The following is a 27,456-nucleotide window of genomic DNA, read 5'->3' on the forward strand; positions in this document are numbered from 1 at the left end:
TCGCTAATTTGCGCCCACGCCCCGACGGAAGAGAAGGACGATGCGACCAAAGATTCCTTCTATGAGCGCCTGGAACGTTCCTATGAGCGCTGCCCCCGCCACGACATAAAAATCGTGCTTGGCGACTTCAACGCCAGGGTGGGCAAGGAGGGAATTTTTGGTCCCACAGTCGGAAAATTCAGCCTGCACAACGAAACATCCGGTAACGGACAGAGGCTGATCGACTTCACCGGGGCCCGAAACATGGTAGTCTGCAGCACCAGATTCCAGCATAAAAAGATACACCAAGCTACCTGGCTGTCTCCTGATCGAAAAACGCGAAACCAGATCGATCATGTTGTGATAGATGGAAGACACGCTTCTAGTGTATTAGATGTACGTACGATCCGAGGGCCCAACATCGACTCGGATCATTACCTTGTTGCAGCCAAGCTGCGCACCCGCCTCTGTGCAGCAAAAAACGTACATCTACCTACGCAAAGAATGTTCGACATCGAAAAGCTGCAATCACAACAGACAGCCAGAAGATTCGCCACTCGACTCTCACTCCTGCTCTCGGAGAGCACTGCCCAACACACCGGCATGCGCGAGCAATGGAGCAACATTTCTCGTTCACTACGTACCGCCGCCGAAGAAGAAATCGGATTCCGGCGAGCCCGAAAAAACAATTGGTACGACGAGGAATGTCATGCTGCCGCAGAAAGAAAGGATGCCGCCTATAGAGCCACGCTGCGATCGGGCGCAACGCGAGCCATGTGGGATCGCTACAGAGAGCTGAAAAAGGAAGAGAGACGTATTATCCGACAGAAGAAACGAGAGGCCGAAATACGTGAGTGCGAGGAGCTTGAGATGCTGGCCAACAGGAACAACGCCCGAAAATTTTACCAGAAAGTTCGGCGGCTTACAGAAGGTTTCAAGACCGGGGCGTTTTCCTGTAAGAACAAAGACGGCGATCTGGTGACTGACGTACAGAGCAATCTTAAATTATGGAGGGAACACTTCTCGAACCTGTTAAACGGTGACAGCTGCGCATGTCATAGAGAATGTGAAGATCCCGATACCCCAATCGTTGACGACGGAATTGTCGTTCCGTTACCCGACCATGACGAGGTGAGAATAGCAATATCACGGCTAAAAAACAACAAAGCCGCGGGCGCCGACGGACTGCCGGCTGAGCTATTCAAACATGGCGGCGAGGAGCTGGTAAGGTGCACGCATCAGCTCCTATGCAAAATATGGTCGGATGAAAGCATGCCTGCCGATTGGAATTTAAGTGTGCTCTGCCCAATCCATAAGAAGGGCGATCCTGCAATTTGTGCCAATTACCGCGGGATTAGTCTTCTAAATATCGCCTATAAGGTTCTAGCGAGCGTATTGTGTGAAAGGCTGAAGCCCACCGTCAACCAACTGATTGGACCTTGTCAGTGTGGCTTCAGACCTGGAAAGTCCACCATTGACCAAATATTCTCAATACGCCAAATCCTGGAAAAGACCCATGAAAGGAGAATCGACACACACCATCTTTTCGTCGACTTCAAAGCTGCATTCGACAGTACGGAAAGGAGTTACCTGTATGCCGCGATGTCTGAATTTGGTATCCCCGCAAAACTAATACGGCTATGTAAGATGACGTTGCTCAACACCAGCAGCGCCGTCAGAATTGGGAAGGACCTCTCCGAGCCGTTTGATACCAAACGAGGTTTCAGACAGGGTGACTCCCTGTCGTGTGACTTCTTTAACCTGATGTTGGAGAGCATCGTACGAGCCGCAGAACTTAATCGCTCAGGCACAATTTTTTATAAGAGCGTACAATTGCTGGCGTATGCCGATGATATTGACATCATCGGCCTTAACAACCGCGCTGTTAGTTCTGCCTTCTCCAAACTGGATAAAGAGGCAAAGCGAATGGGTTTGGTGGTGAACGAGGACAAAACGAAGTACCTCCTGTCTTCAAACAAACAGTCGGCGCACTCGCGTATCGGCACCCACGTCACTGTTGACAGTTATAATTTTGAGGTTGTAAAAGACTTCGTGTATTTAGGAACCAGCATTAACACCGATAACAATGTCAGCCTTGAAATCCAACGTAGAATCTCTCTTGCCAACAAGTGCTACTTTGGACTAAGTAGGCAATTGAGCAGTAAAGTCCTCTCTCGACGAACAAAACTAACACTCTACAAGACTCTCATCATGCCGTCCTAACGTATGGCGCAGAAGCTTGGACGATGACAACATCCGATGAAGCGACGCTTGGAGTGCTCGAGAGAAAGATTCTGCGTAAGATTTTTGGACCTTTGCACGTTGGCAACGGCGAATATCGTAGACGATGGAACGATGAGCTGTATGAGCTTTACGACGATATAGACATAGCGCAGCGAATAAAGATCCAGCGGCTTCGTTGGCTGGGTCATGTCGTCCGAATGGATACAAACGCTCCGGCTTTGAAAGTATTCGATGCGGTACCAGCTGGTGGTAGCAGAGGAAGAGGAAGGCCTCCTCTGCGTTGGAAAGATCAGGTGGAGAAGGACTTGGCTTCACTTGGTGTGTCCAATTGGCGCCGGTTAGCACGAGAGAGAAACGACTGGCGCGCTTTGTTAATCTCGGCCAAAATCGCGTAAGCGGTTATCGCGCCAATTAAGAAGAAGAAGTCACGCACCAACCCATTCGGCTCCGGCGGCCGCAAGAAAAATGTATGAGACCTACCATAAATGTAAAGCACAAGTTCTATAAGGGCACGGTCTTTGTAAAAAGCATTGAATTGCAACGATTACATTGACTTAAACATGCCATACCCATGGCCGATGATATTCATTAGATTCGAGGATAGAAAAGAAGGACGGCAGACCAAAAACTGGACGTTCTGTTGAGAATATTGCTGCCGTAGCGCAAAGTGGAACAATTTGGTATTCATTAGTCGACTGTTTGGCGGAATTTGCCTGTAGGCTTGCTCTTGGTGGACATTTAAATGATGCCATTCTTCGCATATGATTGTTAAGAGTCGTATTTTGAGTAAAAAAGAGGAAACTTGAAAGAATCTACATTTTTACATGTTTTATCTTAAAGCAAGGATCGAATTCGGAAACAACATCCATACGCGTCGCTTGAAATACCCTTTATTTTAGCCAAAGATTCCACATGATTACTGAAAACCTCCGTATTACCATATTTTTTCGATTGCTAAGCCATTTTTTATAGTACTTTAAGATGTTTTATGGAATTTTTTTCAGTTATCGAACTCATTCTAACTATGCCTTTGTATTAAATCGTTCATCTTTTATATTTTTTTATTAAAATTTTCAAATGAATACAACTTTCACAATTGAACCATTACTAAATATGTGCACCAATCATTAATATACGTACATATGTATGTATGTATTTGGTATGTGAGTGCTTTAAAATCCTTTATATTAATTTTTTGTTATTCACGTGTTTATTCTTCGAGATTTTCAATTGAGCAGAATCAACTTTATATTATACTCGTAAACTACCTTCAACCTTCAAGGTGATTTATTAAATTACTATATAGACAGATTAATTATAACTTTGTTTGTTTGATAAAATTCTTCGACAGTAAGAATAATTCACTGCGGCCTATTTTTGAAATAGGTGTTTTATATTTTCAGAGCCTTACCCTCGTACATTATGCAATGCGTCGTTTGAAGAATTCCACATGTACATTTATTAACTAATTTTGCATTACTAATTTAATTAATTTCATTAATTGCATAAATTCATATTTTTCAAATTCAAACCTCAATTATGGAATTTAAATTCTTTTTCGCTTAATTTCCTTGCACAATTATCATCATTCTATCTCTTATAGGTAAGTGTGTCAATCATTCAATTTCCCTACAACAGTGCGTTTAGACATTTACGCATTCAATCCTTTAATCAGTGGAGGCATAATAAACGACCGTCGATTTGCGACGAAAGCCTAAATTAAAGAACGATGTTTCGGATTTTTTACGTTCTCGCTCGTGCTCGCCTCCGAAGTAGGGAAACAAACGACCGCCTACACCACCGCCGCCACTGCCAATTGGTGGCGCACGTGTCGTTGAACTGCTGCTGTGACTATGGCTACTGGAGTGCGGTCCCGACGATGTGGAATAACCAGCATATTGTTGATGTGTTTGGTGTTGATGCGGATGCTGGTGTTGTTGTTGCTGATTATTGAGTAGAAATCCAGTGGGCGACATGTCAGTCATCTCACACGGCCAGATGGTGACCGAAGATGGGACCTTATGTATCCCGTCCGATAGTCGATAATGGTGGGATGCTGACCGGCTAACGATCCGTGGCGAGGACCTCGACCCCATCTATGATGTTTTTGGTGTGTGTGTTTTATATGTGTTTTTTAATTAAGTGTTTTTGGGAAAATAAAAAAAGTGCTATTAGTCTCAAGGTATAGAAGTAAGTAGAAAAATGTGAGATTTCTACTTGAGTTTACATAGATGTCTAGCGATTGCGAGCCTTGCTGAAATTAATCGGTTTCGTAGAATGCCATACTATTATATACCTTATAATCAGAAAAATAATTCCATATATAGTGAATAAAGCTTAAGATTCAGGTGACTAAAGCAGGCTACATCCTAAAATAAGCATCCTGCTCAACATTATTTGCCTTAACAAAAAGCCCATATAAAAAGTTTAAAGAAAAATAGGTTATACATATAAAAAGTCTTGAAGGATATGTCTGTCAAAGACCTTGAAAGATCAGTCAAGATCAGAAAGATCGTATCGGCGAGGTCAATTGATCACCTCGAAACTGATATTTGACACCGTTGGAAAAGCTGTAGAGACCCGATGTTATGAGGAAGCCATTGATGAGATAGAGCCAGAAACCGCCACCAAGATCTCGGAAACTGGATTGATAGGGTGCGCTAATGCGAAGCCCATCGAGGCAGTCCAATGAATAAAATCGTGTTCAATAATGTTTGCGCGAATGTGTTTTTTTTTCGAATAAACAAAGGTTGGAATGTTTTCTTTTTCGAGTAAACAAATACATATTATAACGAAACAAATTTACTTTTGCTCATTTTTTATGCAGCCATGAACACATGAATGTGTCGTTCCATCCTTGGAATATATTTCAAGAACGCCTTTTTACTTCATGGTATTTTCACAAGGAAGTTTTATATGCATTTATATATATATATATATATATAATAATTGGCGCGTGTTTGGCGCGGGAGTTTGACCGAGCTCCTCCTCCTATTTGTGGCGTGCGCCTTGATGTTGTTCCACAAATAGAAGGACCTACAGTTTCAAGCCGACTCCGAACGGTAGATGTTTTTATGAGGAGCTTTTTCATGGCAGAAATACAATCGGAGGTTTGCCATTGCCTGCCGAGGGGAGACCGCTATTAGAAAAATCTTCTTGTTCCACCCAGATTCGAACCTACGTTCTCTTTGAATTCCGAATAGTAGTCACGCACCAACTCATTCGGCTACGGCGGCTGCATGCCAAAATAAATAATGCAAAGAACGTTTTAACGAATATTCTTCACCTCAAACTAAAAGCAGGAAAGTGATTCGTTCGCTGGGATGCATGCTAGTAAGTGTCCAATTACCGATAAGTTGGCTGGTACTAGCTGTTATTTTTTTTAAGAATGTATTGAAGTCATAGTTGCGTAATTCCTTTTGGATCTCCGATTTCCAGCAAGGAGATCTTTAGTTTTAGTGATCGACATCTGCGGGCATCTGATCAAAATCGATCATATTGTGATAACATCAGTATTCTGGCTACTGTCCAGAACACACTGAATCCATTATGCACCTACCTCCTTGCTTTGCTGAATGGATCCAATGGAGAAACTTCACCCGTTTAAGGCTTTGCAAAAACATCTTGAACGAGAATATTGACTTTGCGGAAATTGGGAATGACATCTTTAATGCAATTGATGCCAAAGGAGACCTCAGATAGGCTAACTATCTAAAATACAATTTCTTTGCATGCTATCATTAGCTTTGCGTTTTTCTAATTAGAGATGAAATCAAAATACTTGAAGTACATGGGCGAGAACAAGGCGAAGTGCCTCTTGCTATTTAAACTATCAGTGTACTCCGATATCGACACCCAGTGTTGATATATTGGCAGTTAAAATTTCGAAACTATAGAGAATCTCGTTCGTTTTAGGAGCAGTATAAGCATTCTAACAACGTCGGCTTTGAAATTCAATAGAGAATATGAGTAACAGCTCTTCTGCTAGTAGACTTTATACCCTATAAGTGCGAAACAACAACGCTTTCTCCACCTCAATGCTTGTTGTAAAGCACGGTGGTCAATTGTATGGTATTTGGGTACCAGGACATGAGGGACACGAAGGAAACAAGAAGGTAGACTTGGAGCAAACCCATTTTTCGGCTTTAACAAAAACAACCTAAAACAGCAAACCAAAAAATTTACCCAAATAAAAACCATCTGCAGCTTCTTCCATTAACCGATTAATTTCAACAAGGTACAAGAATATTTTATAAAATGCTTGCTGCTACTATCTTATACGATGCAAGTGATTTCCCTTCGATTTATCTAAGAATATCCTTTTTAAACATTTCACATCTGGCTCTATATGTATGACTTTTGCACAATAAGTAAGTAAGTATAATAAACGCTATATGCATCTAGTAGTTGCTCGAATTTTTACTGATTTACTGATGTGAATTCGAAGTTATAACAAAAATGTATAAAATCGTTATGAAATACGAGGAAAAGAATAATCAAAGAAATAAGAAAAAGAGCTTTGTAAAGCGTGGATAGACGGGCGGTTAGTGAGTTAGTAAGACAGAGAGAGAAAGAGAGGCAGACTTTAAATAACGAGGTATACAAAAGGACTGCGTAAGCCAAAAAGCGAAACACGATTTACGATATACGGTGTTACGATAAAGCGCAAAAAAGCCACGAAGTATACCGATAAGTGAGTTTACAATAAATACAATGGCTAAGAATGGAAAGGCTCAAATTTTTAATATAAATATTGTACATAGGTATGGTTTAAAGTTATGTTTTTTTTTGTTTTTTTCGGTGTACTTAAAATTTTTACATGCTTGTTTTAGTTTGAGTTTGCAATGAGTAACTAATTATTATATTTAAATTATTTAACGGATATTAAAATTTCTTATGCACCAATAAAGCGTTAGCATTAGGAAAGCGGTGAGTTAGCAGGCATGAGAAATTCGAGAGTGTTCAATAGTTCTTTACCTTCTATTTATTTACAAACAAACGATAAGTGAGTGAAAGTATAGAGAAGAAGCGACCAATTCGAGAGACGTGCAACCAGAGTGGCGGTGGTAAGTACATACTTGGCATGAATAAAGCGCGTTTAAAGCATATCTCGAGTTGTTATCGAATAACGTGGTGTTGTAAGATCGTGTTGTGAGTGGTTGTCAATAAATAGAATTTAATATTTCATAATTATAGAATTTTTTTTTGTTTTTGTTTTTTTTCTTTGGTAACATTTGGAAAATTTTAATCGGCAAAAGCATTTAGATTCACCGCATAGTATTTTTGACTTAATTTGCAATCGTACGCGTGTATTTGTTGGTATCTGTGAATGACGAAGTAGAAAAAAAATATATATTTCGCTATAAATGTACGAATATTAAGCAAAAAATATAGAAATTTAATAAACAAAGTTAACTGTTTGAATCAAAAATCATAAACGCAGTGTTGCATTTCCCAGCAGCAAATCAGAATGCTTATTTGACTTTAGTAATTCCTCAACGATTCAGTATTAATATAATATTTGAACCTTATGCTACCATTTACATATAAAAATTTGAACTATTCGTTGATTTGACGACGCTTACTTAGGTATGTATGTACATATATAGATTTTACGAGTACACTATACGAACAGTTTGACGATGCTTAAGCGGCGATCGGCAGCTTAAGTGCTGTACAATGCGGCACACTTGTACTTACCAAAGCTGTAGGAAGCGGCTACGTTTACGTTTACCATTTGTGTTTGCTTTCACGTTTAAGTTTAAAATATTTATTTGCGGCTTGCTAGTAGTTACGTTGCTTTGTGTTTGCTTTTTTTTTTTGCTTTTTTTGCTTATTTACAAACGCTCTTGTACAGTGAGTTGAGATTCTTACGTTTACGAGTAGTGAAATCTGTGCAATTGTGCTGTGCGCTCATTTGACATTTGTGTATTGACATTATTTGACGTTTACGAATTGACACGTGTTTGTGGGTAGCGTGATCGTGTGTCACCGCCTATCTTGTGGTGGGCGATGAGACCACAACATCTCTTCTACAAAACGCTGGGCGACTGCAATTACGTGGCGTGATTACATGGCATTTGCGAATTTATATTTTTTTATTTTAAAAAAATATTTTTTTTATTTTTCATTTATAATATTTTTTGTTTTGATTTTTTTTTTCGAAAGCGTTTAATGCAAATTAACCAATTTATAGAGATTAGTTTTGTAGTTATTATTTTCGTTATAAAATGTAGTTGGGAGAAAAATTTTGAAAAGGAAAGTGAAAGAGTAAAATGTGAGTAGAAGCGATAGTTGTGTGGCATAGTACTTTTCATACAGTTTGTTGAGTAACTAAAACTACTTCTTTTTAAATTTAACATAATCAAAAGGCAAAAATAGTTAGGTGCGTGTGTAAGGCAAATATAAATTCAATCCATAAAAAATGTAACTCAGCATAATTACAAAAGTTTATAAATTTCGTAGGAACGTAAATTATACTAATCAATTTAATATAATATTAATTGCTTGTTAAAGCAGGAACGTAAAATGTTTGGGCTTAGAGTGTCATTGAAGATAAAATCAGGCTTCGTAAATACTCATCCAAGTGCAATTCTTCAGTAACCATTATTTGAACTTATTTAAACCATTTTGTGCTCACAGCTCAAGAGTCTGCTGATGATATTTGTGTACTAGAATATCAATCACTGATAGTATCACGAGGAAGAGACTATAACTACGGAGGAGGCGTCGTTCGCAAACCGTTACTTTGTTCTTGACGAATTTGACAGAATCAGCTGCTTTGAGTGACGCCAGCATAGAAAATAAACAGATATTAGTTTGGAAAAAAACTAAACAAAATAAACAAATATTAGTTTGGGCAGAAAGAAATGCATTATTTTCTCGCTAGATGGCTGTAGTGATCGATATTTCGTAAAGTATAGATCAAACAATTTAAAGTTTATGCTCCTTGTCTAGGTGACATTTCCAACTAACAAAATTATTTGGCTGTTTTTGGTTTGTTCTATTCAGTTGTGAGTTATAGGGTGTTAACAATGAAAGTTAACAAGGAGAAAATTCGGTAAATTTAACATTTTTTCTTTGATAAAAACGAAGACGCAAGCCAGGTCGCTAAAATATCATAACCGAAAGCCATTTCAAACCTATGTTTCACACCGTATTTGTGTTGCGTTTGCATGCATTTTTTTATTTTTATTTTTTACTTTATGCTTTTTTTACGCATTTGTTAAATTGCTGCGATATTATTTTTAATTAATTTTAATTTTTAATTTTCAAAAATTTTTGTTTTTTCGATGTTTCGATTTTTGAAGTAAAACTTCTTAGGCGTTGATGGACGAAGGAAAATGGAGAGTGAAATTTCAAGGCCATGCACCGTTTTGGGCATTTTCGTTCCGCGAGAGAGAAAAAAGATATAACGTAGAGGAAAAGGAGAGAGAGAGCTATACCTTATATACACTTTAGGCTATTTTTCCTGAGTTTTTCCTTGTGGTTGCTAATTTCTAGTGACAAATAACACTGACTACCTTCTGGCATTTGTTTGTTGGTGCAAACTTGTAGGAAATATATTTTTGGTGCCTACTTTTTGGCGTTATATTTCCTTGGTGCCTACTGTTCGGGGCGTTTTTTGGTCCCAATTTTTTGACGTTTTTTTTTTGTGCCTACTTTTTGGCGCTTATCTCCGTTTCCTGGCTAGTGCTTGTGTGTACTATAAAGTGCTATCCACTCCGGCGTCGGATTTGATAGTATTGCCTTGCGGTAATTTGTGCCATTGCTGGGGTCCTGGAGTCGCTGCATTTGTGCGGGTGATAAACGCTCGGAGTAGTGCGCGTTGTTGCCACGGTTTGTGTCCGGCGTTTACCTCCACCGGTCGACCCTTCCCCGTTTTTTGTAAATTTTGTCTATTTGTATTCTCTGCAAATGTTGTGAATTTATTTAGATATATACTCTTTATCTCTCTCTCTCTCTCTATCTTTGTCTGCCTTGAAAGTTTCACTTCTGTTATGTGTACTACGCTACACGCAGTTTTTTGTTTTTCCGATACTTGAAAGTATAGTATCTTAAGAATATTCTCTGAAATTTTCAATATTCTGCGGAAATTCCGCATATTATAGCTTCTACAGCCCATTAACTAGGTAGAGAGCGGTGCGCGCGCTCCTGTAGTTCAAGCTTTAAACTCATTTATCTCGAAACGACTTTTTTCGGCCTGGTGTTGTCAAAAAAAAGTGCGTTTAACGTAGTACACATAACAGAAGTGAAACTTTCAAGGCAGGCAAAGAAAGAGGGGGAGACCCGAAAGAGAATGAGAGAGAGAGAAAGAATATATATCTAAATTTACAAATAATACACGTTGTATATCAACTGCGTATATATTGCGTCTGTCACCAGCGCGTACGGCCACAGCACGCACAATACGATCTGTCGTATTCTAACTATACATTGCTCTCTCTCGCACCGATGTATTAGCGTGGCGTTAGAGCAGTGCGCACATATAGCGTCTAACACTATAACGAGCATAGACAAGGCACGCGCATGCACAATACTATCTATCCTATTCTAACAATATGATACTCTCTTTCGCTCTACTATAGTATATAATATGGCGTTAGTGCTGTACGGTTACGCGTCACTCTTTTTCTCTCTCTCTTGCTCCTACAATACGAGTAACGTCGTACGACTTAGACTAGAGCCTTAGCGTAGGAGTGGGAGAAAAGACGAAGGACCGCACAAAAGGGAGACGTGAATAGCCTACAGTGTATCTAAGATATATGTGAGGTATAGCTCTCTCTCACCTTCTCCTCTACGTTATATATTTTTTCTCTCTCGCGTAACGAAAATGCCCAAAACGTTGCATGGCCTTGAACTTTTACTCTTCATTCTCGCTCTTCCATCGACACCTAAGAAGCTTCACTTCAAAAACAAACTATTCAACCGAATCGTCTGAAATTTTAATATGTTGTTTACGACATCAATTACAATGGCCGTACTATGTAGAATCATATTATTATTTCATTTATTTGGTTTTTTTTTTATTAAAAAACTGAAAAAAAAATCCGATTTTTAGAGTGTCAAATTCAAAACCGCGCCATTTTGTAATTTTTTTTTTATTCTAGTACGGGACATAGCTATAGTCATACTGATTAATCATTTTTTTGGTTTTTGTGTTTCAGATTAATAGAAGAGCCTAAATTGGCAACACCATCCAGGTCCAATTTTTCGAGAGGGGTCAACTTCAACACCATTTTTAAAATTATTAAAACTAAACATTTTTTTCAGTTTTTATGTAAAAGAAGTTAAATAAAAAGCCTAAAAAATTTAAATGTCGTTTCTCATTTTTTTTGTAAAAAAAATTCATGAAATTACCCTAAATTTTCGACGTCTAGTTTGCATTATATTCAATAAAGCCAATTAAGGCTAAATAGTGGCAATAATGTTGATTTACGAGATTTTTTTCCATTTGTTATTGCATTATTAGCGAACTATGGCAACAATGTTTTGCAGCTAGCAATATCTAGACGATTTGATTGACTGTGGGCGTCTAAAATTTATATATTTAAGTATCTTTTTAAGAGCTGGAGAACTTGAAATTATAATACAAAACAGAAATATTTCTGAAAGGAATTTTTTTAATTATAGCCTGGTGGATAATTTCATGGCATTTATCTTTTGAATATGATATCCGACATTTGTCCGCCGCGGCTACAAGTTAAATAGCCCATTCGATCAATCCAATTTGTGACCTCTACTTTTTCCAATAAATCTAACCAAATGGCGTCAATGGTGGCTAAAATATTGGAATAACACAATTTTAAAGCCCGTTTCGCCATATGGAAAGTTGCGCTGTCTTGTTGGAATCAAAAATCATCGATAGTTAGCTGCTTCATTTTTGGAAATAAAAATTAAGTCAGCATTTCTCGATAGGGCTCACCATTCACCGTAACGGCAACTTCTTTCTCATTACGAAAGAAGTAAGGACTGAGGATGCCACCAGAGCTCTGTGAACTTCGTCAATTGCTTGAAAAAGGAAGCGAATGCTCGAAATTGTGAGCTTAAACTTCTGAAAACATACCTCCTATATAGCAAATGTATGGCTCTAGTTTGAGGTTAGGGGATGTTCTACTGTATATAAAATTAATTTATCCTAGCGCGATTACACACAGTTGTTACAGAGGCCATTGACAAGCAAGATTTGTATCATCGATACAATTCTATTCGTCTTTTTCAGGATTTTAATATTATTGGTATCAATTGCATACATTTTTAATTTTTTATTATAGGTATAAGAGTACACATACGGAGTAGCTCATAATAATAGCATTGGTGGAATGCTCGAAAATTTTTTTAAGGAAAATACTAAAATTGAAGGGGCTATAAAAAAATTTTTCTAAAAATGTTCTAAAAAGGTTGAAATTTTGATGAAATTGTTTTGATTTTTTTTGTTTTTAATTTTTGACAAAGTGCGAAACTCTCAGTTATGTGGTTTTTATTGTGGTAGAGGGTTTTTCAATAAGAGGTGTTATGATCAATGGTTTCGTTGCTTGTGTGGCGCGTAGAGCCGTCTTTTTGAAAATAAACGTTGTCCAGATCAATACCCTCCAATTCCGGTCTTAAAAAATCGTTAATCATCTCTCGATAGCGGAATCCATTCACCGTAACTGTTGCTCCAGTTTCATTTTCGAAACAGTAAGGTCCACTGCCTCCGCCGGACCATAAACAGTCACACGTTGAGGGCAGAGAGGCTTTTCAACAATAACTCTTGAATTTTGTGAGCTCCAGATCCGACAATTTTGCTTGTTGACGAAGTCACCGAGGTGGAAATGGGACTCATCACTAAAGATGATTTTTCGATGGAATTCTGGATAATTTTCATACATTTCAACGACCCAATCGGCAAAGACACTCGGTCGGCTTGAGTTCTTGTGTTAACTGGACTTTATAAGCCTTAAGATGCAAATCTTTTATCTTAAAATACGGTGTAATGACGTTTTTGGAATGCCTAATTCGAAAGAACTATGAGGAATGGACAAACCTGGGTTTTCTTCAACACTTTCGGCTGCAACAGCAATATTTTAGGCTGTTCTGGAGCGACGTGCATGGATTTTATTCTTCACATCACTAACTTGTCCCAACAGGTCGAATTTTATCACCGATTTCTGTATTGCGGTCGGACAAGGTGCTTCACGATGACCCATGTCCGAGTTTTACGAACGGTCTCTGTCTTTTCACCATTTTTATAGTGAATTTTAATAGTTTTAATGCGTTCTTTAAGCGTATATAATTCCATTTTTATTAATGGCGTAGTTTCTACTTGTCAAATATTAATAAATTACAGCTTCAAAAGTGACATCTACCGAAATAGTCCGCTTCAAAATAACACCTGTTATTGGAAAACCCTTTAAAACATATATTTTTCATTGAAAACACAAAAACAAAACTCTAAATAATTAATAAAAAAGTTAAACTTTAAACCACGCCTTGCTATTATTGTGAGTACATCTCAGTCTCATCACAGTGTACGTATATGAGTAAATATGAATATAATTTATTATAATAAGAGTGTTTCAAATTTCAGATTTTCCGTACATAAAAGTAGCAAGCAAAGCTTCTGAGGCCCAAGCAGGCTCGGGAGCTTTGAGTTTGAGTTTGATTTTGACTAGCCAAAGATGAGCAAAGCACAAAGCCTAATAAGAACCCAATATTTACTTGGCTGGTGTATTCCTTTATATTTTTTTTTACAACTTATTAATTTAAGGGCATGCGGAGTATATTTATACGTACTATAAATATATATATATGTATGTATGTGTTTCACTAATATACATAACTCTAATATGTAATTGCGTTGCTTATGCTTCTATGTATGCATGTATGCACTATGGACCTTTGAATAAAAAAATTATTCATGTATATGTATGCACGTGTGGGCGGTGGGTGAGAATTCGTGAAGTGATGCTTGGATGTTTTAATATTTAACGAATTGGAAGAAACCATAAAAAGGCGCACTAATCTTTTAACAAGAATTCGTTGAGAAGTCCAATAAGTTTGCTGTATTGGGCTTTACAATTTTACAGAATATCTTACAGAAAATGCTTTAATCTCATATTTTGGCAGCTACATATGTATTTTAAAAGTCAGTTTGAGTAATGAGCTCGTAGTAAGTGCGACTAACCAAACCATACCGAAACAAACGAAACTTAGTTGCTTTTTGTGTATGCCTCAAAAGAGTATTGTAATTTCATTAGCGTATGAAATGTAGTGACATATTGAATGAGAAGCGGGTTCGTTGATGTTGAAAAATATCGAAGCACTGGTCAATTGGATCAGCAAAAAGTATCAAGTGGAAAAATATGCCCTAATCGCTGCATATAACAGAGAGTTTTACGAAAAAGTCTTCTGGAGTATAGCAGTAGGACTATTTTTGTATAAATACAGGTTGGTTGAAAAGTATTACAACTGGCACCTATTAACTAGTAGAAGAGAGCATAATTTTTTTTTTCCTTGTTCACTCCTCTTGGGAGCATAGGGCCTCGACAAGACTCTTCCATCGTACACGGTTCTGTGCTGTTGCTTTTGCACCGCCCCATGAGATGTCGGCATCTGCTAGTTCGCGCAGCATCAATCTTCTCCAAGTGTTTTTTGGTCGACCGCGACCTCTTCTCCCTTGTGGGTTCCAGTCCAATACCATTCTCGTTATACTATCAGCTGGTTTTCTCAATGTGTGACCTATCCTTGCCACTTTCTGCGTTTGATTTGCCTAAGGATGGGTTCCTCGTTCGTTAATCTCCACAGTGCGTCGTTACTGATGGGGTTTGGCCAAAATATTTTGCAAATGATGCGGAGGTATTTCTTAGTGAAGGACTGTAGCCTCTATGTGATGGCGTTAGAGACCAGCAATGTTTCGCTTCCATACAACAATGTCTGCCTTGCGTCATTGTTTTTAACTCTCATAGCCTTGATCTTGGCGATGTTGACCTCCAGTCTAGTATGTCCGCCTTCGCTTGCATGTCAGAGAGTTTGTGAGAGAGGAGGCAGATGTCATCGGTGAAGGTCAGGTTCTCAAGATGTCGGATGAGGCAAAATGTGTACGACTTTTTAAAATTTCATCTTTCATTTGAACAAAAAAAAAAAATAATATTTCTAGCTATCAATTCATTCTTTGGTTAGGAGCCATTTGAAGTTGACTTGTCGTTGTATTTTTCACTCTGCTCAAAGGGTTTAAAAGTCTTGCCGAGGTCATACAAGTGTTGAAGATGTAAGTATGCCGTAGTGGAAGTTGAAAAATGCAAAAACGCTAGAAATCATGTTCTAATTCTTATTAAGCGATATTATAGATTATTGACGATATTATAGGAGCCTCACATTCGTTCAAAATTCAACAAAAACTGTCAACCAATATTTTTCAGAGCTTCTGGAAAATCATTAAATTGATGCTAAAAATTATTAGAGCATCATTGGAAGAACTGTATTAAAATTGAGTTGATTCATTGAGTAAGTAATAACATAGAGTAAAACTCTCCAACCAAAACTATTTTGTATGTGGAGTGCCAGTACTGGCACATTTCCACTGAAATATCTTGTGCCTTTCCCTTTTGTAAGGAAAATAACAGGATAGACGAATTATCTTGTTGAGCTATAAAGGCGACCAATGATGGGTTTGCTCGTGTACACAAAGGGTAAACGACGCAGCGAGCTGCTGCTCAATATAAACTGTGGGCAAAAATGGGATAACGGATGACTTTTGTTAAAAATTTGTTCTTTAGTGGGCGAAATCCTGAATATTCGTGTTTGTTTATTCATAGTTTTTATACTCTCGATGAAATTAAGTGTAAAATGAGGATAACATTTTTTTCTGAAGCATTTCAACAATCCAAATACGTCTATATTTCGGACAACAAAATTTTTGATTTGTGCCCACATCCAAGCAAGATTTGCGCCAGACGCACAGAAAAATAGCAGGCAATTCGCTAAATATTATCGATTATTGATCGATTATTGATATACAGTCTGTGTCAGAAAAAGGGAACTGCGATTATTCATGAAGTATAAAAGATATATATGTATATATAATTTTTTTTACATGAAAGTATGTACAAAGCTACGAGTCGCAATTACTCAATAAGCCGTGTAGTCTCCATTGTTATCGAGTATAGCTTGGCATCTTCTTCATGCTTTGAACCAGCTTTTCTGCGTACCTCGTGGACAAATAGGACTAGATTTTGCGAACTTGACGCACGAGTTGCTTTAAATCATGGACTAGCCTTCTGGCAAGATGTGTTTTCGTAGTTCCCACACATTTTCAATGGAGTTGGCGTCTGGGGACTGGGAAGGCCAGCTCAATACTGTGACGCCATTTTCTTGTTTTGTTGTTTCTCAATGGGGTTTTCTGAGAGCAGTGGTTTTGATGATGCGGGACGGTAGGATATGTTCGCCTCCTTCGGTCGACGTTCGATGGTGTTGAGACTCACATCTATTCCCTTATTACCAAGAATTGATCGTGTTTGGCGTAATCACAAAGAAGGGTCCGCTTAAAAAGTTGGACGATCACTTTATCCTGCTTTTTTGTCGTTACTCGCTTCAAGCCGCGCTCGGAAAAGTCATTAACATTTTTGTACACCTTATACCGCTGATTCCACATCACAACAAACTTTTTTGATTTTTTAATTACTTTGGCAGGCGCGGCGTAAGAAAAATTTGGCTCTTTCGAATGCGTGCATAAAAATACCGCCTCAAAACGCTTCGCGTACTTTTCACTAATTTTTGTTTGGTTGCGTTTACGGAAAAGTTTCGAACGACACTAACCTGAGTTAGTACTGACGTCGTAGCCCTTGAGTGAGACTATTAAGCAGCAAAGAGCATAACGAAGTATATCTTGAAGTTACGAGAAAAAAACCGGTTCTTTTCTTCTGACACAAACTGTATGAATAAAAAAACAATTTACATTTTTCCATTTTTGTTTTCTTACCTTTCAACCAACCTGTATTCTCGAACGAACAGTGAAAAACAGTTTGAAAGACTTGATACTGCGTGAAAGGCCACTTTCGATCAAAAATATCAAAGATGGAAGATCGGTTAAATAGGGCTAAATGTGAGAAAAAAGGTATTTTCTGGGTAGCCAAATGTGCTATTACTCAAAATTTAGACTTGTTGGTTCTGACTACTTTCGCAAAGTTTGGCGGTAGACCAGGGAGCCTATTGTATATAAATAAAAAAAGATAGTTTTGAGCAATGGGGATATTTATTTTGATCTTTAAGCACTCCATTGCTTGGCTGTTTGTATACTGCAGCTGTTTACTTCACAAGTGTCCAATATGATTGACGTACGACGCTATTTGCAAAAATTATGCGTCTTTTGATGGGGTTATTAATTTTGAGCCACCTTGTATTTATTGTTTAGTGCTTCTGAAAGGAAAACGAAGATTTACCAAACACATATGCATTTTCAGTTTCGTTTCTCTTTGTTTGTGGTCATATCGGAAAAAGAGTAAGTCATTCTTGTTTTTCGTATGTATGTGTCCTACTCACCTGATATTGCAGGTATTATATAAAATATAATTAAAAAAAAAAAGAAATATAAATGAAAAAACATAATTCTAAAAGATCTGTCTAATCATTATTTCTCTAATTTTTCGACTTGCACCCGTGTATAAAAAAACTTTAGAGGTCACTGTAGTTCTCTTTGTTCTAGCAAGTAAGCTAATTAATCCGCATATGCCAAGTTTTCCCTTTCCTTCCTTTTTTCGTTTAAAAACTTTTATGTTGATTTATTTAACCAAGATAAGGTACGATTATTTATGGGGTTAGGGGTAGTCAGAATGTTCGAAAAATTGAATTTTTTTTTGCATTTTCTTAAAGTATAATATCTTAAAAATATTGTGTGAAAATTTTGTGTGAATCCAACAAATACTTTTCGAGTTATTCAACAATTAACAAAGGGCGCTCGGGCGCTCCGGGACCGACAGCAAAACTTTAAATGCATTTTTCTCAAAACTACGTTTTGAACTGGTTGTCACTGTAACTTAAAATCCACTTAGTAGATTTTAATAAAATTTATAGTGCTTTTGAAAAATATAAAAAACTCGTGCCTGATTTAAGGATTTTCTTTTCAACAATTAATTGTCGGCTTTTTCGGCTTCGATCAGGCACAAGATTATCTATGTATTAATAAAACTAATTTCTCTTTGACTTTAGATGAATCTCCAAGGACTTGTGAAGATCAGGGTACTTGTGGAGAAACGGGCTCCACACAAATAGCGACAACTTTTACAATAATTAATTTTTTTTTGGTTGTGAAATTTTACTAAAGCCAAGTCGAAACATGGTGTATTAATGTAAAATAAAACAATTCACTAGCAAAAAAAAAAAGATTGAAAATCATAATTCTTTCGGGCCTCTGACTACCCCTAACCCTTTGTAACCCGCACAGGACAAGTGCGACCTAAAAACGTATGCGGCTATGAAAACTGGAGGATAATAAGTATTCCAAAGTAAAGTTCAATACTTTGATAGTTTCATGAATTTCAAGAAAGGTTTTGCTTGAACGAACTTTAATTAAATACCGCAAATCGATTGCCCCTTCATTTCTGTTCTCCTGATCGTTTTCAAGAGCGTTAGTTTTTAATTATAGTTTTTATGCCGATACTACAAACATAGTGTCACTTCAGACACAATGACATTTTTACAGTTTGAAAATTTGATCAGTGTTTGTCATGGCGTATCTTTCGATCACAATGTGGCTCAGGAAGATAAGGGCTTACGTAATCTCTTCCAGATCTGCGAAAGAGGCAAGGAAGTACCTTTTCTTACAAGCTCAATATCAGGCATGTTGCAATACCTTGAAACACACATTACATGAAAAGCGAACTCGTTACTATTTCTGCCTTAACGGAAATAACGGCCTTGAGGGCAGCTTACCTATGTCGCAAGCTATCTAAATCTTCTTTAAATGCCATTAGTTCGCCCTGAAATGTGTACGCTGCAATGGTATTTAAAACAGTCAGTTTAGAACCGAAGTAAGGCATTACTCTTAATGATTGTTTGATTTGTAGGTAATTTTTAGGGCTAGAGGTCGCTCTCCGTAAGAGTTGTTGTGGTTTGAAGGTAAAGTGAATATTTGAATAAGAAACAAATTATATTAAAATAATTAAAGTATATTATCATTCATTAAAATTAATTATAATAAAATAAATGCAATTCAACATTCCCGAGTTTTCGCCCAAATTACCATAAATAACCCAATAAGGGTTAAACGATCGAGAGTGTTTCGCAATACTCGGGGTGTAGGCAGCTTAACTCCTCAAGAGAGCATACGAACTTATCCTTACTACGTTGTTTATATTTCAAATAGGTGATCACAACGTCAGACTCTATATATTTATATGTATACACTGGTGCTCACATAATTAAGCCACTTCACCTTATTACAACATTCATAACATTTTTCGTTAATCTTTTATAAAAAAATAGTGTCTTGTTTAGGATAAACCTTCAAATTCAAAACTGCAAACTTTCTACAAAATCCACAAAAATTGTAAAAATTTCGAAGAATCATCATACACATTTTCATCTTTTTAATTAGAACCTTTAGAAAACTTATGGATGTGCAACTTTTTAGTCCATCAAATTTCATTATGATAAAGTGAAAGTTTGAAGTCGCTCAAAAAGATGCGTTGATTTTTGATAATTTCTTTTTGCATACGATATAAACAGTTCCGAACACTTCCTCCGATTTCTTTAGCGAGGAAAAATCTTAGAGTAGCCCTTTTGTTGCTGATTAGGCAGCTAAACAGTTGCAGAGAGGATACACAAAGCAAAAACAGCGATGTACTCCTGCAGCTGGTCAATTGGAAAAAAATCTGAAATGGAATCCAGAATATTACATTGGCTTTATACTGCGGTAGTTCGAGAAGGATGTGAACATTACGACAGTTGGCATGGTCTAAATAATCGCATCTGTTCGTACAACCAGTGCAAGGTCAACCCATCGAAAGTGTTATATGCGACACCGTACTTCCTTCCAGTGGAACTGTAGGCGAAACATTCCGCTAGCAGTATGACAATAATGCTGTAAATTTTCAAGAAGTGGTCAAATAGTAGTTACGGAGTCATACGGAAACATTCTGACTGACATTTCGAAGCTCCCCGGCATGACGGACTAGGCCTACCCCTCCCTGCACAACGTTCATGACCTTCCTACGCTTAAGGGAAAAGTGGAAATAGGACATTGTGAACAGTGCGAGTCCATCATGTATATACAGATGGCTCAAAGCACCAGAGCAGCATGGGCGGAGATGTAAATTCCGAATATTTAAGGCTCTCTTTAGCCTCCGGCTCCTCGACTTTTGTAGGATCAATTCGGCCAAACGTTACTTAGATTATTGGCTATTGTGGGGCGAGACTCGACATCTTACTTCCTAACGAGAATATTGAAAATGGTATTGTTATACTACTACAAATATGTAAGCTACTAATTTTTGAGGCATTTTGGAGAGGAATGATGGCATAACGAACTCACCTGCAGAATTGCCTGAGAATTGTGGCCGACTCTCAATGCTAAATGCACAGTATCCCTGCTATACGTTTAAGCACCTCCGCTAAGCCAAAATAAGCATAGCCTTAGCTCTTTGATTTCTGTTATAACAGGGCATACTCCCACAGAGACTAGGCGTGCAGACATTTGACTTCTACAAAAGCTATCTAAATAAAGATGAAGGAAGCGATGAGACGATCCCGCATATTCTGTAATACTGTTCTGCTTTTTCCAGACGTAGATTCTTCAATTTCGGTATACAATTTTTCACTGAGCTGAAAGATCTCAATACTGTGGAAATCAGGGATCTTCTAATATATTTGAAAAGTTAACATTGATTTTAGGGATATTTAGATCAAAATGAATTCCTCATGCACTATCGCAATAACTTATGAGCCTGAGTGTGTCTTCTATTGGACTGCAGCTACAACTTAACCTGACCTAACCTGCGCTGATTAAAAATTGAAAATTTTTATGACAATTTTTTAAATCATAGAAAGCGCTATGGAAAATAAAAAAGTGTACTCAGCCGTTTTTTTGATGAATCGTAAGCTTTCGACAAAATATAGAACGAAGGGCTTCTCCGTAAAACGCGAAAATATATATTCATCTCTAAAAAAAAAAAATGCAGGAGTTCCACAGGGAAGCATTTTGGGTCATCTACTATATCTGATACATACCCACCATCTATCATCGGCCAATTGAATAAAACTAGAAGAATAAACTACAAGAAGCTGTTGACCTTATCTCTAAATGTGCTAAGAAGTGGAGAATCAAGCTAAACAAAAACAAGTCAGAACATGTAGTGTTTTCTCTAAGAAAAGCTCCAAAAGTCAATCTTCATCGATGTGTCGATGTGTGCTATATATCTGCGCTTAACACTTGATGCCAAACTGCGCTGGAAAGCTCATGCCAAGAAAAAACGAGAAGAGCTTGACTTGAAATTGAGCTTGAAATAAAATAAGCTTTATTATCTCATTAATAGGCGCTCAATCTTATCAATCCGCAACAAATTACTTATTACGCTAAGACCGGTTTGGACTTACGGTATACAATTCTGGGGATGCACCATCCAAAAGTACAACACCTTCTTCCGATATCTCCAAAACAAAGACCGGCGGAGCATATTAAACGCGCCATACTATCGCGGAATCGTGATCGTGACATACCTACTGTGACTGAAGAAACGAAGCAATTTGCCAAAGCTCACAAACAGCGACTAAAACATCCTGTCAACGATGCAGCAGCGAGCTTACTTCAGCTGAATTCTTCTTGAAGACGAGTAAAACGCACAACGGTGACAGACCTTATGGAGAGCGAGTAGCGATTATATTACAAAAGGCTTCTTAAATCAAGTTGAAAATTGTATTAGTATTCTTTTATATTCAAATACTAGGTGCAATTGTACAACGCTTCTAAAAACTAATAAGAATCGTTAATACAAAATAAAAACCAAATTTTTGAAAATTTGTTAAATTTTTGTAAATTTCATACCAAGTTTAAATTTTTGATTTGCAAGATTTTCGTGAACCAAAGAGCTTTGTTTTTTTTTTTTTGTAAAGAATTAAGATGAAGTGACTTAATTATGTGAGCACAAGTGTATATGCATTACAGTTTTGCTGAGAAGGTTGGGCTTAGAGCTGTGTTAGCCAAAACTTAGTTATGACTTAGTTTTCGTAGAAATTTAGAGATTGCTACTCAGCACGTCATCACGATTGCGCCAAGCATTTTAATTTTTCATCGTACTTGTTTACAATAGTTGGTTTGTTTTTTTACTTCGTCTTTGTTTTTATTTTCAAAAGTTCTCATTGATGCTATTTGCTTTACAATTGTACAAAAAATGTATTTTGTTTCATATCTTCGGAGAAATTTTAGTCAAAATAGGTGAAAGAATAGTATGGCGACACGATTCTCTCAAGGCTTTCTTTGTATTCAGAAATTAAATTTAGGTCTTTAAAACCTATAACTCTCTAAATTTTCTATTTTAAGTTGGGTTTTGACTAAAGCATAGCACTAGGTTCACGTTTCACGTGAAATGGCTGTTACAATGCATACGAATTGCATTGCGTGAAATATGCGTGAAATTTCATATGTATATCACGGCAGAGTACTGCTCATTTCACGCCGTTAAAGCACCGCGCAGCATGATGCCAGCAACATTTTGCCCACAAATTTAAAATGCACGTCATTTAAAATTGCGCGAAAACTGACTTTTCGTTTGCGAGTGAAGTGCCTGAGTTCGAATACTCCGAATACTACATTTTTAAGCGGAACGGCTTCGCAAAGAGTGTGAGTAAATCCTCTTTATATTTGTTTTGCCTCAAAATATATGTGCGTTAATTTGTTTAAAAACACATTTCTTACCAAAATTTGCCAATTTCTTCTGGGATGATGCTCATAAATTTTACGTTTCTTCTCATTCGACTATCAATGTTGCTAGCAACATTTCACGGCAAGTCAAAAGCATGTTGCTGGCAACATTTCACGGCTATTAAGAAACACGCGTTGCTGGTATGGTAGGCCCGCCTAAATTGAGTAAAATTATGTCTACGTCTTGGCTAACGCAGCTTTCAATTGAAATTAGTACTTGTCAATTATGTGCAGGCCTCTTGAGAACCCGAAGCTTTACGCGTGATAGTTTATAGTTTTCCATATGTATTTGTTTCATTAGTAAGTGATTTTTATTATTCGTTTAAAAGTGTGTGGCATCCAAATTTGAACATAAACTATAATTGGAGACAAGTGTTTTTTTGATAGTGACTGAGGTCAACAAGCTAAGCACACAGAAATTACAATACAATGAAGTAGGCTATCTAAAACTATTGCAAATATATAAATATGTATTTTGTTTTTGTAAACTTCACAAGTATTTTATTAGCTAAAAAATGGTGATAGTCTCAATAAAACATATGAAGATTTGTACCAGGATAATAGTTTGTATATCTGCTGATCCACGTAGTAAATAACATTTTTGGATTAGGAATACGAATATGATTGATTTATGTAGGTATATGCAAAAAAGTAGAGAAAAACATATAGTCAAAAAACATTAACTCGTTCATTAATACAATATCAATAGGGTAGAGCAAAATTCATATCAAAAACGTTTTGCAATGTTGGTATTCCATAATTTATGGAAAGTGTGTATGTATGTATTGGTGTATTATTTTATGTTAACACACTTATATATAAAGGCAGTTCAATAACGATTTTTTACGCAAAAATTACAATAACAACAATGACACTCCCACATTTTAACTTTAGTAGGAAGAACAAAATTGAAATAGAATTTGTTTGAGGGCAAAGAGAATTCAAATGGGAGAAATGCAAATTAAATGAGAAAAAATATGACCAATTGAGGGTAAGAAAAAAGGAAAATTTTCATACGCAATAAATTAATTTAATAATGTAAATAATAAAATATCAAAAATTTTGAAAAATAATTTACAAGACTTAATGATTAAAGTAGAGAATACCTCGCAGAAATTTAAGCAAATTATTAACTTATAAGTAGTTTTAGCAAAGAACGCATATATGCACATATCGCTGATTTACTTCAATTGTGGCGTAATCCATAAAAAAAAGAATGTTAGATAAGTACGCAGAAATGACTTGTGATCACTTCTTTTATGCTGCGTAACAAATGCATGGCGACATCTATTAGCAGCACCTCATTAGATGAAAATAAATACTCATTTTTACACAGGCAGGCATAGTTAATTGAAAACAGCTGTTTTTTCGAAATATTGGATTTTTGAGTTATGGCACTAGTGAAGCAAATGCGGGCGACATGCGCAAGAAACGGAAATCTCGGACCGTTTCAGTAACAAAATTTACCATACAGGATACCTTTAGGCACTATTTACCATGATGAAAATATTTTTAGAGGTGTACTACCAGCAGACCGTTATTCGGCTTTGAGCTTTGATAGATATGCCGACCGGGAACTTTGGATTCTACGTCATTCGTTTTGTGTTTCACTAAGCTAAAGCTAACGAGCAAACCTGTTATCTACCATCCTTGACTATTTGCAACAATTTAATTTTTTGTGTGGTGAAATTTTGTACCAGAAAAGAAAATCAGGTGGAACCAAATAAAATGTGTTCAGAAAAAATTTTTTCCATGAAATTTCATAACAAATTTTGTATATCGATGGTTTTTTGAGAAAAGTAACATAATTCAAAAATACAAAATACTGAGTTGGGTCAGTTTTCTAGATAAGTTACGCGCCAATTCGTTCACCTGACAAAACGACACTAACGCTATCTCTCAGAATCGCTTCAAGATTCGCTTATGATGCTTTTCCAGATAAAAATATATAAACTCTGTAGTTGATTTTTGCTTTTAACGGCAAAACTCCGAATTTGAGTTAAGTTTGAGTTGTGTCGCTTTTCTCGAAAACCCTCGATATTTAGAACAAGTTTTGTTTTTATGATTAAATATTCCTTCCAAGTTTTGTTAGCACCAGTCTTTCAGTGCTAGAGCATAGTTAAGCTTTCTAATGAAACTCAGTTTAAACGTCCAACTTCGTAGGCTTAAACATAGTTTAAAAAATACACCACAGTTAAGCTAGCACTGAAAAATTTACCCTTGGGGGAAAAGAGCAGGTTTGCAGGTTTGATTAAAGACAAAATAACCGCAGTTAAGCTCGCACTGAAAATTTTTCCCTTAAAGGAACGGCGCAGATTTACAGCTTCTTGTCATTATGCGTCCTTTACATTTAGTTATTTGAAAGCAAAAAATATATATGCATGTATGTATTTTATTAAAAAATGTAGTTTTGTTCTGTTTTTTTTTATTGGTTTAAATAAAATACTCGAATGTGTTTTTCCCTTCGATCGAATATGGTAAAATCAAGTTTTTTGTTTCTGTTTTTAGGAAATAGAGAAGTGAAAATGAAAGCATTACAAACAAAACTCACCTCGCGTTGTGACCCAACAAGATGATATTTCTGCAAATATAATGGAAATATCGATACCGTTTTTATACGAGTAATGAGAGGAGTACACGAATATAGATAGTTTAAGACGAAAATGAAACTTTAATTAAACAGAAAAATTATAAAGTAGCTTTACAATAGGTTTCAATTTATTTAGATTTCATTAGGTTTAGTTTAGTAATCAAAGATGTGTTTTTTTTACAAATAAAACATTTATTTTTAGTAAATTAAAGGAAAAATGTAAATTACATGCAATTTTCTTTTATGTGTATTAATTAATTGCTTATTTGATTTGATTAGGTGTAGAAAAAAAGTTTTGATTTGATTTTTTTAAAGATGCAAAAAAAAGCTGTTTGCGTTTAAGGGCAACGGATTTTCCCTGAATACAAAAAAAGATAAGCTGGTGGTGCATGCATCCAATATTGCTGATAAGACTAGTTTACAAAAAAATATTTTTTTACAAAAACTCCACTACTATGTGAAATCGGACGCCGAGTACGAAAATTCAACCCAGATGTCAAACAATTTTTCTTTGAGTATTTTTGCACTAATTCAAATAACTTTTATAAGCATGCTAGGTTGTTCAATAAGTTATGCGGTTCGATAAGAAATACATAATTTTATGCCTAGAAATATACTTTATTATTCATTACAATTTCCCTGAACAGCTATACATTTGTTCCAACGAGATTCCAATTTGTAAATTCCATCACTGAAGTGAGAGTCTGGAAGGGCTGCAAAATATACTTCCACAGCTGCAAAATCCGCATCCACACATTTTTTGATAAAAAACGCTTTTCATACCTGAATTTTTTTTGGTCTGGAAACAGATGAAATTTGCTAGGGGCCAAATTTGGTGAATACTGGTGGGCATACTAGTGGATGCTCCAACAATTCGAACTTTAGTTCATGGACTTAAGTCATTGTCAAAATGCTAAAGAAGGAGATTTTGTTTTTCCTTTTACAAACTGGATATTTTTTATGATTTTTTTCTTTTCGCTGGTCTAAAAGGTTACAATATTATTCAGAATTTATTGTTTTACCAGTTTCCTTTCGCATAGCGAAAAACAGATGCTAGCCTTCTTGGCCGATTTCTGGATACGAACTCGCTTCGGAGCCAAAGAACCCCGGGTTCATACCACTCTTGCTTTGATTTAGGATCATGGTAATAGACTCAAATCTCATCCATAGTGTCGAATCGATACACAAAATCCACTTTATTCTTTTGAAAACGCTCAAAGCGCTCAAAACGTTACCGAACGCAAAATGTGCACACAGCCTATTGAAACCCAATATTTCAAAATATTACTTACACTGCCCAGCGAAATGCCTAGGGCTTCTACTAAATATTTTTCAGTCACTTGACGATTTTCCTATACGATTTCCAGTATTTTTTCTACGATTTCTGGTGTTGCTGCTGTTTTTGGACGTCCTTAACGGGGATAGCCTTCAAGACTTGTGCGATCACGCTTAAATTCAGCCACCCATCGTTCATAAATTTTCGTTGCCTTTAAGCCTTCCAAAAATAAAAATCAATCATCGCACGATACTTGATTTTTTCCATTGTAGAAAATACTGTGACATGTCGATACTAAATGATTTGTAAACAAAGAATGCTTGGACAGATTGGAATGAAAATTCACATACGTTCATATGAAGAGTGTACAAATATAGAAAATAAAAAATGTGGCTAGTATCAACACCCTCTCTTATAGAACCGCGAAACTTATTGAACAACTTAGTATTTATTGTTTATTGTATTTATGGATTT

The 27,456-nt window shown here is 36.6% G+C and overlaps 1 protein-coding gene across 6 annotated transcripts in view; it reads right to left on the reverse strand.

Moving 5' to 3' along the window:
- Window positions 1-2,038: 2,038 nt before the first annotated feature.
- LOC128855141 (putative thiamine transporter SLC35F3) overlaps window positions 2,039-27,456 on the reverse strand; it is a 79,375-nt gene continuing 53,957 nt past the window's right edge. For 2 of the 6 annotated variants that reach the window (XM_054089821.1, XM_054089822.1), the window contains 2 exons: window positions 25,668-25,697; window positions 4,103-4,319 (listed from right to left, as the gene is read on the reverse strand). In XM_054089821.1, the coding sequence (XP_053945796.1) occupies window positions 4,205-4,319; window positions 25,668-25,697 (145 nt within the window). In that variant the 3' untranslated portion in view covers window positions 4,103-4,204. Of the gene's footprint in view, window positions 4,320-7,202; window positions 7,547-7,923; window positions 8,274-25,667; window positions 25,698-27,456 lie in introns of those variants that run through there. The other 4 variants (XR_008453695.1, XM_054089825.1, XM_054089824.1 and 1 more) reach the window with 4 other exon arrangements.

This window comes from Anastrepha ludens, chromosome 2 (assembly GCF_028408465.1).
Source record: "Anastrepha ludens isolate Willacy chromosome 2, idAnaLude1.1, whole genome shotgun sequence".
Classification (NCBI taxonomy): Eukaryota; Metazoa; Arthropoda; class Insecta; order Diptera; family Tephritidae; genus Anastrepha; species Anastrepha ludens.